Source organism: Eumetopias jubatus, unplaced genomic scaffold (genome assembly GCF_037043125.1).
Source record: "Eumetopias jubatus isolate StellerSeaLion01/CBP00866 unplaced genomic scaffold, mEumJub1_p1.0 scaffold_4, whole genome shotgun sequence".
NCBI classification, from domain to species: Eukaryota; Metazoa; Chordata; class Mammalia; order Carnivora; family Otariidae; genus Eumetopias; species Eumetopias jubatus.
The window spans coordinates 100976415-100994867 of NW_028274810.1; the positions used below are offsets into that span (position 1 = coordinate 100976415).

At 39.6% G+C, this 18453-nt stretch overlaps 1 protein-coding gene across 4 annotated transcripts in view; it reads left to right on the top strand.

Moving 5' to 3' along the window:
• The window catches only part of RERE (arginine-glutamic acid dipeptide repeats), a 411621-nt gene that overhangs the window by 146999 nt on the left and 246169 nt on the right, over positions 1–18453 (top strand). For all 4 annotated transcript variants that reach the window (XM_028108513.2, XM_028108516.2, XM_028108514.2 and 1 more), the window contains exon 2: positions 6094–6562. In XM_028108513.2, coding sequence (XP_027964314.2) covers positions 6238–6562 — 325 coding nt within the window. In that variant the 5' untranslated portion in view covers positions 6094–6237. The remainder of the gene's footprint in view (positions 1–6093; positions 6563–18453) is intronic.

Below are 18453 nucleotides of genomic sequence, written 5' to 3' on the forward strand. Positions count from 1 at the left end.
CAGGCAGAATGGGGAACAATGGGAGCCTTCCTGGAGTTAGGCAGCAGAAATGCCCGAAGCCCTGAAGGTGAGCAGAGGTTAGGCAGACCAAGGGGAGGGGATGAGTATTCTAAGCACATGGATTCCTGAGATGGAAGGAAGTGCTTTGAGGTGGCTGGAACACACAGGAGAGATGGAGATGGAGAAGCAAAGGGGCAGTCAGGACATGAAGGTCTCTCTGCAGTCTTTGGAAAGGAATGGCGGACAGTGAATTGTACTTTAAAGACTGGGTTGTGTGGGGGTGTGAATTACAGTTCTTTAAAGCTGTTTAAAAAAAGTGGTGCAGTGTCACACATGCTGGCTGGCTTCATTGCAGGATGAATTGGAAGGAAGGCAGAAACAAAATTTTAGTCACAGAGATCAGTTAGGCAGTTGTGTTAATCTGTGTGAAAGATGATGATGATGCCTTGTTACTGAATCAGTGGGAGCAGTGGGTAAAACTATAGAGATACTCAGGATGTGATTGGTAGACCCTAAGAGCTGAGCAAAATGCCTGGTGTGTGTTTGGGCATCTGACAAACATATTTCTTGATCTGGTTGAATGAGGAAGAATTAATTGTACTTCACTAGCTGCATTTGGTGAGTCAAGTGTCCTACAGAATTTGGCTTGAGTAACAGATTGTTAGCAGTCAGGGAGTGAGAACTCAGGAGGGAATGGCAGCTTTTCATGGACAAGTAAGTTTTACATGATCCCAGAGAGGATCTTTTTGAATTTTTGTCATTTGCAGTCCATTTTACACGATTTAGTTCTCAGTTGTACAATAGAATTCCCCCTCCCAACCCGCGCCACAAGAGATACTAAGTTCTTGAGGGTAGGGATGATGTTTGGCGACATTTATATCTTGCACAGCACAATATACTATTGGGTATTATCTACTAGTGAGAGTTTACATCTGGAAAGCACTTCACAGTCTGTGAGTGTGTATGCATGTGGTTTGCTTAATTAACTTAATTCTCATAGCAGCTCTGTGAAGTAGCTGGTGATTGTCCCTATTTTACAGTAGTGAAATGGATTCAGAGAGGTAGAGTGATTTGCCCAAGGCAGTTCAGTACATAGAAGTGCCAAGAACTTGGTCTTGGCTTTTGAGTCCAGTTCTGACATGGGTCTGACCTCCTGGGACTGCTTAAATAGTGTCAGGAAGTGGTTTTCTTAAAGTGAGGTTTGGGCCTGGAGCATGACAGAAATTTTAGCACTTTATCTGAATCGGTTCTGATAAGTAGTGTTGAGGGGTTTGTGGGTGGTTGTTGGCTTCACTTTGAAGAGGTAAACGAGGTTTATGTGCAGGGTGAAGTAGCTGAAGTTAATAAAGAGTAGTTCTGTATCAGCTGACTCTTGAAGGCCTTTGACTCTGATTAGATGAGAACACAGCGAGGCTAGCTGACCAGATTTTACCAGTTAAGATAAAATGATGAAGTGCAACCTGATAAATGTGGAAACTAGTGAGAGGAATATATGTTTTTTTATGAGTCCTAGGGGTGCTGCTTTTGGAAATGTATAAGTTGTAGGTCTGTTTTGAATATCCTCTCCACTCAAGCATGAGTAATAAAGGTTTTTGTGGGTTTAAAAAATTTTATCAGAAAAACTATGCACATTCACTTCCTTGGTGATTTCATTCAATTCATGTCTTTAAAAACTAAATTAAAAAGTAAATTTTTATCTCCAGCCTGGACCTCTGTCTACTGAAAATCTTTATATGTTTTTTTCTTTTTTTAAGATTTTATTTATTTATTTGACAGTGAGACAGCGAGAGAGGGAACACAAACAGGGGGAGTAAGAGAGAGAGAAGCAGGCCTCCCACTGAGCCGGGAGCCGGATGGCGGGGCTTGATCCCAGGACCCTGAGATCATGACCCAAGCCGAAGGCAGTCGCTTAACTGACTGAGCCACCCAGACACCCCTCTTAATGTGGTTTTTAAAAGGCTTCTCAAACTTAGCATGTTCGTACCTGAGCTCTTAATCTTTCTTCCAAAACTCATATAATGCCCACTTCACCATCCAGCTGCTCATGCTAGAACCCTTGGAGTTGTTCCTGACTTCTTCCCTCACACCTTATCTCCCAGTTTGTCAGCATATCCAGTTTGAGACTTATCTTAAAAATACACAGAAAATAAGACTTCTCCCTTTCTCTGCCCCTGCCATGCTGGTCCATCCCAACTACCTTCGCCTCTTACCTGGCTTGTTGCAGTAAGCCTCCTCCCTCACCGGTCTTCATGCTGCAACCCCTGCATCCCTTTAGGTTTTTTCTCAATGACCAGAGTGATCTTAAACACAAGTCAGATCATGTCTTTCTTTGTTACTCAGATCCCTGCAGTGGCTGAAATGTCATTCGAGTCACTTCATGTCACTTTGTGGCACTTGAATAAAGGCTCCAGAGTCCTTACACTGGCATACAAGGGCAGGATCCAGCCTCCCCGCCCCCTTCACCTCTCTGAACTCATCTCCCACCACTTTCCCTCTTCCTCATGCCACTGCAGCCCCACTGGCCTCCTGTGTCTTGAGTGTGCTCAGCTCATTTCTGCCTCTGGACATTTGTACCTCCTCTCCCTCTGCTGGAATGATCTCCTTTCATGTGCCCTCCTGGCTTTTTCTCTAACACTCTTGCTTGGGGCAAAGCCTGAGGCTTTCCTTCACCATCATTTAAGATTACAATTCTCCCACACTCTGTGTCCCCTCCATTGGATTCCCCATTTAAGATCTTTTCATGTACTATATACATATCATTCTTTTGATTATGGTCTTTTCCCACTCCCTGGAACATCAACTCCACAAGAGCAGAGAAGTTTGTGTGCGGTTTTCTGCTTTCCTTACACTTAGAGCAGCAGTAACTAGTACACAGTAGGGATTTGGTAGACATTTGTTCAGTGAATAGATGAAGACTGTTGTGAATCTGAACGTGTTCTAGATTAGATTTTCTTTCTTTCTTTTTTTTTTTCTTATTAAAGTATCTTATCGGGGTGCCTGGGTGGCTCAGTCATTTAAGTGTCCAACTCTTGATTTCGGCATCTAACTCATGATCCTCGGGGTCGTGGGATTGAGCCCCGCATGGGGCTCTGAGCTCAGTGGGGAGTCTGCTTGGGATTCTCTCTCCCTCTCCCTCTGCCCTTCCCACCCTCCACCCCCCTCACACTTGTGTGTGTGCACATGTGCGCTCGCTCTCGTTCTCTCTCAAATAAATAAAATCTTAAAAAAATAAAGTATCTTATACTGGTTTTTGTTTAACTGGGTTGAGCAGTGAATCAACAGAAATACCCTCAATATTTTTGTCTTTGTAACTGGACAAAAATTTCTTTTGGGGAAGGGAAGGGCAAAGTGAGTGTGTTTCCTAAATCTGTCTGTGCAAATTATCAGCCTGGATGCGTGCAGGAAAAGTTAGCACCTATGAAGAGCTGGTGACCTTGGGGGCACAGATTATGACCTGAGTAGTAGGTTGCAGTCAGGTCAGATGGGATTTACTTTGGCAGAAATAATTGGCTGTATGGTTTCGTGCACATGGTTTCTTCACGGTTTCCCTTCTGTAGTCTATAAACTGGGGACGGTGACTTCTGTCTGGTTCACTTGATTGAGTTGTTGAGAGAAAGAATTGAACGAGATCATGGCAGGAACCTGCTTTGTAAACCCCTTATTGTTAACGAAAATGATGTTGTATTGGTAGATCATTTCTGGCAAATTGAAGTGACAACTACCCTTGTCATTGCCATCTGGTTTCTCTCTGGGTCCCTTTCCTCAAATGTCACATTATTATTGTGTGTTGGTCATTGTATAATGAGGCTCAGAAAAATTCTGATTAGTATGGTAAATGCAGAGGAAAAGAAACATACATCCCTGTTGCACTTTATATTAGAGCCAAATGTAAATGGTAATTGGTTGACTTTTGCGTTGGATTATCACTGTTTTAGTTAACTGAAAGTTGGATACACACATGGGATTTTATTTTGTGGATGCCCTCTCTGTTGTTTCTTGAATTTTTCTTTCTTGCTTACTCTTGGCAGAAATAACTCAAATTTCTTTGTAAAAAGAAGCTAGTATATGATTTTGTAAGGAGTAGTGTTGAATGTACAATTTGGACTTAATATTTCTTTCCTTTTTGAGTGCTGAAATAATATTTTTACATAATTTTCTGGTTATCTTGTTAACCCTGGAGAGAATGATCTTTTTCCTAAATAAGTAAGTTGTCTGTCCTTCAGCTGTATCTGAGAGGTTTTCAGCCTAAGCTGCTTGTTCTTTTTAGATTCCCAGTAGACCTTGCTATGTTTTCAGTGTCAAAGAGGAATGTTTTAACAACGGTGTTAGCTGATAGTTTTCTTTCTTGCATGATTGGCTTGTTCATGCTTTAAACTTAAGCCCAGTAGAGAAAGTAATATGTCTCTTTGTGTGTTTTCAATTGCTAACACTAGTGGCCTTCAGGGACTTGGGAGTATATTACTGTCTGGTTAGCAGATGATTCATCTAGGCAGAACTTTTGCAGGCACTGGGATAATTTTTCATTTTCTTGAAATATGTTTAGAAAATTGAAATCCTGTCTAGAAGCCTATTTCCTATGTAGAAGGAAATGTCTGTAGTACATGCCTGTACTACATGCTTTCTCCCTTCGGACTTTGTTTTAAATTGTCAGCATTGCTCCTTCATAGGTCTGTCTCCCAAAGGTGGTTGTGATTATTTTATATTTTTTTGAACAAGTAAGGTTATTTGAGGTGCTTGTGGAGAGGTCTTTTCTGGTGCCAGATTTGACCTAAGAGCTTTGGAGTGAGTATGTGATAATTTTTATGGTTTTGGTGTGACCAAATGGAATTTTCTCTGTGTTTAAGACATGTGATTGCAAGTTATTTGTTTGTTGTTGTCTAAGTAAAGACGACCAATCTTTCCTTTATTTGCATATGTCGTTTTCTGTCTGGCCCTAGTAACATAAGAAACAGATGGTTCTCATATTGATCAGTTGTTTGCCTTTTTTTTTTTTTTTTTTGCATTAGAGCATTGAGGGCAAGGACTGTTGAGCTTTTCCCTCATTGTATCTTCAGTTCCAAAGACCTGGCACCTAGTTAGTGTTTAGTATAGATCGTTGAACAAATGAGAGAAGATGTTGAGGAAGCTGATACAGGACGGCAAAAGATAAATTACTGTTAATTATGTCCCAAAACTGACTTGTAAACAAAACAGTCCATGTCTGTCTGTCATCGTCCTCCCACTGCACTATAAAATTTTTTATAAGAATTGTGTTGGATTGGAATTGGAGATTCTCTCTTCTCATTGTAAAGTGTTAAAAACTTCAGTCTTTCCTTGTTGGGCTTAGTTCTAGAGAGGAGTTTACTAGGGAAATTATTTATAGTGGAAATTTGAAAGAATGTAAAAACCACCTACTATTCCCTAAAGATGGAAGGTTGTTTTTGGAAGCTGTTTGATTTTGCTAAGGCAGAGATAATTCAGAGATACCATTTTTCCTGGAAAATAACTAGAGTAGTAGACTTAGAAGATGGGAAAAATTGTGATTGAAGGCAAAAGAATCTTGCTTTGAGGGTCATCACTTTTATTTGAGTCAATGCCTGTGTTTATTCTTGAGAGGAGCTCTGGAAGTTTGGAGATGTGGCTAGAAAGAGTCTAAGAAGATAGTTCCCTGTGAGAGACATCTTGAGACATTTTCCCAGGCTATCCAAATTATTTTTTTTCCCCCAGGTGGAAATAGTTTTAGTATATAGGTTCTTGCCCTTGTAAATTGAAGTTGTGGGTTATGAAGCTCCTTTTATGTTGTCTATTAGGGTACACTTTACTTTTTCCTTCAAAAAAAGAAAATAAGTGATGTACAGAAAGTATGGTTTACTATTTTGCATTGAGATGTTTTCATTATTGATGTGGTATTAAATCCCAAACCATATGCTAGCTGAGGCCAAAAACTTTATATGCTTAAACTTTGTATCACTTGTCCTAACTTTTTTGCAATGGTTCGGCAGGTTTTTGGGGCTAAAACATGAGTAAGTAAGATATTCATTTAACAAAACATTATTTTAGGAAGGAAATATGAAAAAATGTTAAATCAATTTCTCTTTCTCTCTTCTTGCCTAGCGTTTTTGAAACGTTGGGGTAGTTGGAGTGGTTGGATTTTCCCTGGAATTGAGTGAGAAATTCAGAAGACTGAAGCCCAGGCTTACTGTCTACCTTTCACGGAGGCCTAGCCGTGAGAGGACAGAAGAAGGCACGTGGCGAATCATGACAGCTGACAAAGACAAAGACAAAGACAAAGAGAAGGACCGGGACCGAGATCGGGACCGAGAGAGAGAGAAACGAGACAAAGCAAGAGAGGGTGAGAATTCAAGACCACGTAGGAGCTGCACCTTGGAAGGAGGAGCCAAAAATTATGCTGAGAGTGACCACAGCGAAGATGAGGATAATGACAACAATAGTGCCACCACAGAGGAGTCCACGAAGAAGAACAAAAAGAAACCACCGAAAAAAAAATCTCGTTATGAAAGGACAGACACTGGCGAGATAACCTCTTACATCACTGAGGATGATGTTGTCTACAGACCAGGAGGTAAGAGCACAGTGTTTGTGGTGGAGAAATGACATCAGCATTTACAGGCCTCTTTACACGTTAGGGAAGGCAGGGGACCCAGAAAAGGAGATACAGTAGTTTTGGGTAGAAAAAAAATCAAGGTAGGAAACACATTGACCCACTTCGGGGCAGTTGGATTCACTGGCTTCTTGTTTGTGTCTGTCTCAACTTGGTCTTCTGTCCTTGTTCATTTGTCAGTTTCTTTCCTTGTGTCCTTGTGCTACTACTTCTCTTGCTTCACCATCTCCTCAGTAGATTTCATTTTTTTATTTCCTCCTTGCTTTTTATCTTCAACACAATTAGGCAGTGGTGACCCTGCAGAATAGAATACATAGTAGGATAAGTAAACCTCAGTAAAGATTCTTAGAAGCAGGATGTTTCACATTAGCTGCAGAGTGAGCAGAAGCTGAAGAAGTATCTTTAAAGGCCTTTAGACCAAAGTTTATTTCTCCTGATAACCTCCTTTCCCAATGAGTCGAGCTTCAGAATCTCTAACCAGTGATAAATAGAAGTTGCTGAAGACAACTAACTTGCTTTGTTTTCCAGAAAATGTGCTATAGTTTGCTCAGTGTATTGAGGTTTATAGCCTTGTTCAGAGAGAGACAGACCCAGCCTTCAGATGAGATGCAGGGAAACCAGTGATTGAGAACCTACTGGGCACCTGCAAAACTGTCCCCCCCCTTTTAAAGATTTATTTATTTATTTGAGAGAGAGAGGGAGAGAGAGAGTGTATGCACACTAGTGGGGGGAGGGGCAGAGAGAGGGAGAGAGAGAATCCCAAGCAGACTCCCCACTGAGCCGGAGTTGGGGCTGTATCCCACGACCCGTGAGATCATGACCCCAACTGAAATCACAAGTCAGAGGCTCAACCAACTGAGCCACCCAGGCACCCCACAGAACTTTCTTTTTTCATGTCATGTGTTGTGTGTGTTAAGGTATTTTTCTTAAAGAAGTCAGTAAAACTAGCTAAAATCGTTTTGTTTGAATTACTTATAATGCTGAGAAGTGACATGAATTTCATGAGGTGTAATTAAGAGATTAAAAGCCTCCCAGTTTGGTGTTCTTCTAGGAAAGGGAGGTTAGAGAAATTACATTATGTCGTTAACCTGGTACAGTTGTTTTACTGAGGAGTACTGTAACTTTTCTGAACTTTGTGTAAAGTACCAGAATTTTTTTTCCCCTGTATAGGAATTTGTTTTGAATTTCAAAAGATAAACAGTATTAGGACTTATATAGATAAATTTATAGTCACAGCTACAATTTATTGATGATTAACTGAGGAGACACATGACATAAAAGTATAGCGTTAGGTTTTAGGCAAGTTAGAGCTCTGCGGTAGAGATCTAGTAATGTGTGGGTCACAGTATCGTCAGCGTCTAAGATTTAAAAGACTTAAATATTGGACAGTAAGAGTATCTGAGCCACTGAAGAATGTCTCATTACAGAGTACCACACATTACATGCTATTGACCTATTCAATTCTGAATCGTGGGAAAGGAACAGAATGTGTTAACTTCTTTAGATAGAGATTATATAGTATCATAACTTAAAAATAAGGAAAGATCTTACTTGTTATCCTTTTCTCATGATACATAACAATTCAGTTTGGTAATGTGATTGTCTGGATCATTGTCAAAAGGCCTACTGCCTTGTGCAGTACTGAATGCCCGCCTTTCTCAAGGGAATGTTACTCCTGTGTCAGTGGCGATACTTTCCTCAAATATTTGTAGTCAAACACGTGTGGGAAGTGCTGTACATACTGTCCCTGTCATAAGAGATTCATAGTTAATGACCCTGAGAAGTCCTGCACTTCAGGTAACCTTTGTAATGTTAAAAAAAAAAAAACCACAAAAAACCACCAAATCTGCTTTTCTCCCCATTGATGGGATTGTGGCGCCCTGTTTCTGCTGGTTATCTCCCTAAGAGAAATCAGTTTTGAGGAAACGGGTTTGGGAGCCATTGCACATTGATCTTGCACCTTCTAGTGGATAGTAGAAGCCCTTCCTGCTTGATGTGTGGAAGAGTATGTGAAGGGGCGTCACTTGGGGCTTACTTACAGTGAGTTCTTAAAAGTGTGGAGTTGAACTGAGTAATTTATGAAGGCAGGCATTGTTTCGTAAATCTGAGGACCTTTGTGAAATATGAAAAAGATATGCTCTCTCCTGAAGCTAAATATGTTATAAAGAATCTATGAAAACCAAAAGTGATGAGAAAGTTTTCAGTGACACTCAGAGCATAACCGCTTTGTGTGAGGTGCGCCTTGTGCTCAGGTGGGTGACAGTGTTGCGGTCTGGGGTTTGCACGTTGCCAGGTCCAGTGGATGTGTGACTCTTTGGTAAGGGGACTGACCTTGACCTCTCAGTGTTCTTCAGATTATTTGGTCTGAGAAGAATGAGATTTTATTGAGAAAATGGATATTATTTACAGTTTGTCACTAGCTAAAGTTTACTCTGGTGCATGGTCACAACTAGCTCTTTTTTGCCCCTGCTCCTCATCTCTGGAGTTATTTTTTATTTTGTCCTCAGGAACTCAGCATGATGGACTTGAAGTTATTTATTGCCCCTGTTACCTCCTGCCTCAGGCCATTTGCACTTGCAACTTGCTGTTGCCTCAGGCTAGTGAACCCCTCCCCCATATACACACAGACTTACTTAATTCCTGTCCTTTTTTCAGTCCTCCCCTTTCAGTGTTACTGCCTTTCCTCTCCCAGGTTACACAGATTTCCTTAATAAACACTGTCATAGCATTATGTATCTTTTCTTGTAGAACTTACAACTAATAATTTTCTTTTAATTTCTCTTATTTCAGGATTAATATCTGTCTCTCTCCTCCATAAAGGCAGAAAGTCTGTTTTTTGCTTATCATTGAATTCCTGGCACCTATGACAGTAATGTAAATCTAGTGTGTATTTTTAAATATTTGTTGAATAAATTTCTGAAAACTTTTCAAACATTTATTGGCTGATTAATGATGTCAAAATTAGAATAATGGAATGGATGGATGAATAATGGAATAAGTTAGAATATGGAAGTCTGTCTTGAATCATTTATTTGCCAATGAATGATTTAACAGACTTGTTATAAAAATCAAAATAAAAACCTTGTGGGGCTCTATTATATATGCCCCCATGTCTAATCTAACTTCTTTGTTGTCTTATCAACCTTACTCTAGTTTTGAGATGACTGTCACGGTAACAAATTGATTTACTACACAGCTGTGTGCAGCCAGATTTCCCTTATGGGCTTCTTTAGCATAGGATATTGATTTCTAAAGTTTGCTGTGGGTGGCATATTAATTTCTTTCCACTATTTTCTCCCTCCCCCCCAGCTTTACTGAGATATAATTGACATCTAATATTGTTCAGGATGTACAATGTAGTAATTTTAAGTATGTATATATTGCAAAATGATTACCACAACAAATAAGGCTAGTTAACACATGCATCACCGCCCATAGGTACTAGTGTGTGTGTGTGGGGGGGGGGGTGTGGGGGGTGTGGTGAGAACTTTTAAAATTTACTCTCTTAACAACTTTCAGACATACAATGCAGTATTGTTAGCTGTAGTCACCGTGCTGTACTTAATATCCCCAGAACTTTTTCATCTTATAACTGGAGGTTTGTATCCTTTGACCACCTCCACCCATGCCCTCCATTCCCCCCCCACCCCCTCCCTGTGGCAACCACTAATCTGTTCTCTGTTTCAGTGAGTTAGGTGTCATATAAGTGACACCATGCAGTATTTGTCTTTTTTTGTCTATTTGACTTAGCGTGATGCCTTCAGGGTTCATCCAGTTGTCAGGATCCCCCTCTCCCCCGCCCCTTTTTATGGCCAGATAATACGTATCTATATACCATGTTTTCTGTATCTGTTCATCTTAGGTTGTGAATAATGCTGCAGTGAACCTAAGGGTGTGGATATCTCTTCTAGATAGTCATTCCTTCAGCTAAATAACCAGAAGTGGAATTGCTGGATTGTATGGTGGTTCTGTTTTTAGTTTTTTTGAGGAACCTCGAAACCATTTTCCGTAGTGAGTAGCTGTACCCATTTACATTCTTACTAATAGTGTATTCATTATTTTCAGTTAGATACTATGATTTTTTTTATTCCTCATCAGGTAAAACAGTAAAAAAATTAAATTCAAATTATTGAGAGATACCTTTTCATTATGGCATATCAGTTTGCTTGCTATTTTGATAAGGAAACATGTTCTTTAAAAAAATGCCTTTTAAGTTGGTTCTGTATTTCTTATGTTTTGTCATATCCACTGCTACTTCTGTTTGACTTTCCCATTTACCCTAGATATATTCCTAGAATAACAGAAATCTTCATCATACATGAGGGGGGGGGGAATCAAGATTCAGGAATTTCAAGTTTGTTACATCTGTGTTCCTTCTACCTTTACGAAAAAGTTTGTTATTTTTCATGAAGATAAATTTTATATATAGTAGACAAAGAATTTTAAGTTTGTGGTTTATGAAATCTTAGGTGAAATAAAAACATTTCCTCCTTTTACTTGCAGAATTTCCCCCTTTATTAGGAATTGGGGACTTGATCTGATAAAAAGACCTAGAAACTAGAACTGAGTATACATTGAACGTTGAGGTGTTAATTTCCTTTGATGCAAGTGGAATTTAAGCTGTAAAAAATCCAAACTAAACAAAATAAAACCTGGGAATCTGGTTTAATGAGAATGGAATGTACATATTTTTAAACAACTACTGAAGTTAAAAGTAGACTATTAAGCATAATGTTGAGTAGACACAAAAAAGTCTAATACTGTATGATTCCAGGCCAGTCTTTGGTGTTTTGAAGTCAGGTGGTAGGTAGTTAGGCTGATGGGCGCTGGTGTCTGGAATGAGGCATGAAGAGCACCTTCCAGGGCCCGATCATGTTCCCTGTCATGGTGACACTGCCAGTTACGGGTTTATTTGCACTGTGGGAGTTTATCATGCTTTGCACTTTTTGTGTATGTGTTATACCTCAATGAAAAATTTACTTAAAAAGTCAAAACATGAAACTATTTTCCCAGTGGATAATTTCCCTTTGATTCAAGTTCCTAGTTAAAGAGGGCAGAGAGTCCCCAGTGTTTTAACAAATGGCATGTCTTAACATTTAGTTACTGATTGTTCATTGAGGGTTGCGCTCAGACCTGGTAAGAGCCTGACTTTGGTTTCAAAGTCTTGATTCTCCGAATAATTGAAAGCTTATCTATGGCAATCGCTAAGACAAACATGAAATAAAAGCGAAAATAAAATAAAGCAAAATAAAATTCTGCCACTTGGTGTTCCAGTACATGAATTTTTGGAGAAAATAAAACTGCATTTGATCTATAAATTTTTATCTATGTCTCTTGTACTTGTAGAAGAGTTTTAGGTAGATGTGACACGCAAAGGAAGATGTCTTATGGCATTCTTACTTTGGGTTGAGGCACCAAGTTTTTCTTAGGATTGCAGGAATATGTTTTGTGTAATAAGAAACATAAATTCTAGATAAAAGAACGTTTAGGCCCAGCTTGAATGGTTTGACATGTGTTACAAGTTTGTTTGCACTCAATGAACCTAATATTGACCTGCTGAATGCCTTTCAGTGGATCCCTTATTGGCAGTAGGATCAAGCCCAAGATCTTTATTGGCACTGCAGGCTGCTCTGGTTGCATGTCTGCATAATCATCTTAGACCTTTTATTTGGGAGGAGGAAGCCCAGTGAGGCAGTGTATGCCTTTGCTAGGGCTGCCATAAAAATGTACCACAACGGAAATATATTCTCTCACAGTTTTGAGGCCAGAACTTCAAGATCAGGGAGTCAACAGTGTCATGCTCCTTCTGAAGGCAAGAGGAAAGATCTGTTTCTTCAGGTCTCTCTGAGCTTCTGGTATTTCCCTGACTTGTGCTAGCATACCTGCAGTCTTCATATGGCAGTCTCCGTTTGTGCCTGTCTCTGTGTCCGCCCACATTTCTCTTTTGCAGAAAGATACCAATCTTGGTGGACTTAGGGCCCTTGCCCTGCTACCTATGGCATTAGAGTCCACCGCACTGTAACTCATTACATCTCCAGTGATCCTTTTTTCTTCTTGTAAGGTCACATTCTGAGGTATTGGGGTTAGGACGTCACATCTGAATTTTGGGGGGATACAATTCAGTCCATAAGAGGTGGGAAGAACTTTGTTGCGAGGTAGACTCAGGTTTGAGTGAGCACGTCAGCTTTCTTAGTTATGTGTCCTTAGAACAGTTGTGAAAATTTATTTCTTGTTTTTAATCACATTCTAGTGTGCTTTTAGTTGTAGATACGTTAATTTTTTTCCTGTTTTTTTTTTTTTAAGATTTTATTTGTCACTCGATTCAGTGAGAACTTGTAACAACATACGGATATTTATATAGTGGGTTTTGCTGTGTATCTGATAGGTAAATAGAGGAATGATGTTGAGGACTGGCTCATATGCAACTATTTCTAGGCAAGAGGAGTGTGAATAGAGGGGCATAGATTATAACATATAATTAATTACACAGTATAATGTAGGATTATATTTTAGCAGAAAAGGGGAAAGTAGGTGAGAATTTAAACTTTAATTAGACTGTTGCATTGGTATGAGCCCTTTCATCTCTATTTAAAATGAAGTGAAATAATGAGCACTTGCACCCTAGGGATCTCTCCCCAGGGAGGTGCACCCCACCTTACCTGCTCTGACCATGGTAGGTTGCCTTGTCTGCTATGCTCACCTTCACAAAAGCCCCATGTTAATCTGTATTGTTTTGGTGCTTTCAAGCCAGAATCTGTTGTTTTTGTTTTTGTTTTTAAGAGAGGAAGAGGGTGGGGGCAGAGGGAGTGGGAGAGAGAGAATCTTAAGCAGGCTCTGGAGCCCAGGGTGGGGCTTCATCTCACAACCCTGGGATCATGACCTGAGCTGAAACCAAGAGTTCATGTTTAACTGAGCTACCCAGGTGCCCCTTTGTGTATTTTAAATATTTCCTACAGCAGCCTTCAGCCACTCTGGGGTGCCTGCCTGGGATGTCTTCTTTCTTGAGGTATAATTATTGATTGGAGGAAATGTAGTAATCTGATTTCTGAGCTGCATAGGTTTTTGAGGAATTTGCCCTTTTCCATGTATTTTATATAAGCCCTTTTATTTTTAGGAGCATTTTCTGCAGAACTGCAACATAATACATAATATTATAGTAGAAGTTATCTACATGAGAAACACTGAATTAGAATGTTTTGTAAAACCGTGTACTCCAAAAGAAACAGGAATATTTCATATATGGCCATTTAAAAATCACCCTTGATAATGGCAAGAACATGTTAAATGGTAATTCTTTTAAGCCATTTTTATGAGCAATGAATCATCAAATTCAGGAAGGTAGCTTTCTGGCAATCTGTTCATCTCTGTTTTCTGGATCCCACATTCTAGGCATTTCATCATTCGTTCCCCAAATACTTATAGTCATAGGCAGGGGTAGTGACTACACTTGAGGGTTCACCCTGTGTTTCTTGGGCAGACTGTCTTGAACAGCATTGTCTCCTATAGGAGTTGGGCAATAAACACATGTACAGAGCAGTTAATCTAAGAACTTTCTTGGGAAGGGTCTTTTAAGGCTGATATTTATGTGTGGAAAAGACTGTGTGTGTGCGCATGCGCACACACACGCAAATATGCATACAAAAAAGTTGACTTCGGTATTCAGTTTGTTAAAGTTATAAATTAAAGGACACAGCTCTACTTTAAAAAAAAAGTTCAGTTCAGGGTATCTGGGTGGCTCAGTCGTTAAGCGTCTGCCTTCGGCTCAGGTCATGATCCCAAGGTCCTGGGATCGAGTCCCACATCGGGTTCCTTGCTCGGTGGGAGGCCTGCTTCTCCCTTTCCCACTCCCCCTGCTTGTGTTCCTGCTCTCTCTCTCTCTGTCAAATTAATAAATAAAAAAATAAAACCTTTAAAAAAGTAAAAAAATAAAACCTTTAAAAAAATAAAAAAATAAAGTTCAGTTTACTTACCTTAACCCTTTTGTAATTAAACAAATTTTAAAAATCACTTTTGAGGCTTTTTTGAATTATAATTGGTCTTTTTGATAAAGTAGTTAATATCTTCAGCATTTAGGCTTGTTTATTAATTTAATATTTGATTTCTATTGTTAAGGGATCTATTAACATAAACCTTCTTAAGTACTTAATTCTTTTTATAAGTGAAGTGAATTAGACCTATAAATGAAGTGAACCTGAAAAGGTGTCTTAGATATTTCAGTGTTGGGCATAATAAGCTCATTTAGGTTTCGATCCTGACTGCATGTTTGAATCCATTTCACACAAAGAGACAGTCCAGCGCAGTCCAGCTAGTTCAGCCTCTGAGGATGGTGACAAGGAACAAACCTCTGTGCTTTTGTTTCTTTATTGGCAAAATGGGGATCCAGGGTTCCCACCCTAAGAGCTCTGATGGGGATTAAGTGAGTGAACACACAGACACGCAGGGCTTCTTTAGAAAGGGCCAGGCCGATGAAATAAAGTCCTAGGTAAGTGTTAACTTTTCAAACTTGGAATTACAGGTCTGTTGTTAATAAGCCAAATTCTGACTATAAAGAGAATAAAAATATCACATATATCCTGATTTTCTTTATTAACCCAGAAAATGTTAATATAGTATTGATTCTCTTAAATCTTTCTTAATTCTAAATCTTTGCAGGAATAAAGGGTGCATTTCAATTTAAGGAGGTAATTCCCACCCCAGTTAATTTGGGTTACTTCATTTTTAATCACAGGTTTTTCAATCTTTCAATTTTTCCAGATATGTACACCTACTAAAGGAAGAAATTTATAGTCACTAAGTTTCTGTCTTCAGAACTCCAAAAGAAGATGGCTTCTCACCTTCCGGTATCCATTCTTTGGCTAGCCACAAGAGTCTGCAACTCACTTAAGCTTGACTGCCTGCTCCCCTCCCCCCACCTTTTTTAAACATTCATTTCAAGTTTGCCTCTGAAGACTGTTGAATATGATGGAGATCCTAAGATGCATGTGATTCCTCTCCGAAGATGAAAATCTTTGACCCTGTTAGGATTTTGTGTTCTTTCATTTTCTTAGCCCTATATAATCCTTTAGATATTTAAAATGTTTGGTGGAATGCTCACTAGCTCTCACTGTGTTGCCTGACTGGTGACCTATTATGAAGTTATTCAGTGACAAAGGAAGAGGCTCATACAAAATTTTTCTTAGGAAGCTGCTTTGCCAGCGCAAATACTCAAAAAATATCTCAATAAAGTGTGGAAAACCCATGGAATTCCTGGCTAAAGTTTTTGAGAGCAGACATTGCTCTCAAATACCTCTGCCAATGTTAATGTGGCTCCTGTTGGTTTTAGGCTCTGGCTGTTCAGGATCTCATTCTGGTGGGTCATTCATGGTACATTCCTGGTTATGTGTATTTATGTGTCTGAATCCGAATTGGCCTTATCTCTAGCTGTGGTTTGAGTTTGGCATAGTTGATAGAGAGCTTTTGTTTTGGTCATATTGGTTACCAAGTTTAGTTATTACTTCTTGAGACCCTTTCTGGAGTATATCATGTTGAACATAGAAACCTGTCTCTCTTTCTCTCTCTCTCTTTTTTTTGGGGGGGGGTCACAGTAGAGCCTGCATCTATCTAGCTGATTTATTAAAACATTATATGAAGTTAAAAAAATGTGGGGTGCAGGGTGTATCAAGAGTCCTTTGTACTCAACATGTTGATAAAAAGACTTAGAAGCCCACTAATTTTTTTTTTTTTTTAATTGATGGTATGTAGGGGTGCCTGAGTGGCTCAGCCTGTTAGCAGCTGCCTTCTGCTCAGGTCATGATCCCAGAGTCCTGGGATCGAGTCCCGTGTCTGGCTCCCTGCTCAGTGGCGAGCCTGCTTCTCCCTCTGCCTGCCACACCCCTGCTTGTGTGCGTGCTCTCGCTGTCTGACAAATAAATAAATAAAATCTTTAAAACGTATATAAATTGATGGTATGTAGCTTGGCTTGCTAATGGCCGGTTCTCAGATAACAGAGAGCAAGCTTACCTGTTGTACTTTCATTTCACGGTTATCCTCTCAAGTTCTGAACACGGTTTTCACACAAGATGGTACAAGAGCAATGGTAATGGAAGAATGAACAGTAAAGAAGATCAAACCAGATGAGAAAAATAGATCATCTAAATTAGATGGCAAACATTTCATCTCCTTTTCCAGGTGATTGAGGCTGAATGTAGTACATTTCGAAGGAGTGCTCTGATCAGTTGACAGTGTTTTTCTTGGGGGCGATTATGGGAGGGAACTTTTGCCATCTCTAGATTCACAGATGATCTGAGGCACATGGAGTCATGATATTAGAGGCACTCTACTGTCCTTATAAAGATGTTGGCTAAAAGGTTTATTTTGTGTGTTTCAGGCTAGTGTACTTGATATTAACCTCCAGAAAAATTCTTGAGAATTTTATAAACGGTGTTCCTGAGGAAATGTAACATTTTCAAATGAAAGCCCTTTTACATTGTAGTCTTCTATGGTATAAAATTTACATTATCCTTTGAGCTGCTTTACTTATTTAGTGAGCAATTCTAGAACAGTGTTCAATAAACGTTTTCTGTAAAGGACCAGATAGTAAATATTTGCAGCTTTGCTGTAGGCGATTGAGTCTGTGTTGTACCAACTCAGTTTTTGCCCTTATGTCATGAGAGCAGTAGTAGACAATATATAAAACTTTATCTGTGGACACTGACGTTTGAATTTCGTATTATTTTCACATGTCAAGAAATATGTCCCCCCCCCTTAAAATATGTAAAAACCATTCCTTACTTGTGGGTCTTACAAAAACAGGCAGTGGTTCAGATTTGACCTGTAGGCCGTGGTGCCGATCTGTGCTATGTGAGTTGCCTGCCTCAACCTCCAATTTTGTCTGTTCTAATAATCCCTAAAATCCTTTCACTGCTGGGGCGCCTGGGTGGCTCAGTCAGTTAAGTGTCTGCCTTTGGCTCAGGTCATGATCCCGGGGTCCTGGAATCAAGCCCCAGGTCAGGCTCCCTGCTCAGTGGGGAGCCTGATTCTCCCTCTGCCTCTACCTGCTGCTCCCCCTGCTTGTGCTCTCTCTCTCTCTCTAATAAAAAAAAATAAATAAATAAAATAAAAATAAAAAAATTCTTTCACTACTTTACTAAGTGCTTTGTGCTACCTTTAAAAATGTTGCTTTATTTATCCAGTTAAATTAAAAATAATTTTTACTTGTTTGTATTGTTGAAACTTGTTGGCATTAAGTTGTAATTTTTCCTGCTTCCCATCAAACGCTATGAGGCATAGAAAGATGCCTTATGAATAAAGTCGTGGGGCTCTCCATCCCACCCTCCCCCATTAAGTCAGTATAAATTTTTCTCAAGAAATTTGCTAGTGGATGGGACGCCTGACTGGCTCAGTTGATAGAGCATGCAACTCTTGATCTTGAGGTCATAAGTTTGAGCCCCACATGGGGTGTAGAGATTACTTAAAAAAAAAAAAAGTTTGCCAGTGGGGAAGATCTCCCTGTGAAGTAGTTGCCATCCCAAATGATGCCACTTTGAAGCCCTTTGTGTTTATTTCCGTTTTCTTTTTGACCGTATGTACATCTCCTCTACATAGAAACTGAATGAGGAAAGAGCGTAAATTAGTTAATATGTCACCATTATAAACTGGCACAAATCATTAATATTTTCAGAGATGTTATCACCTCACAGTTGTGTGATATGTTTTGGGAGTCTTACTTGTTGGTTGGTTATAAAAGCAAGCCAGCAGCCTTCCAGAGAAATTTGTCCAGCACGGAACCTGGAGGAACTGGATTAACACCACAGCGTGGGGGAGAGACAACAGAGGGGGTAGGGGTTCTTTTGTTTGAATCTCCAAGCTGGGTA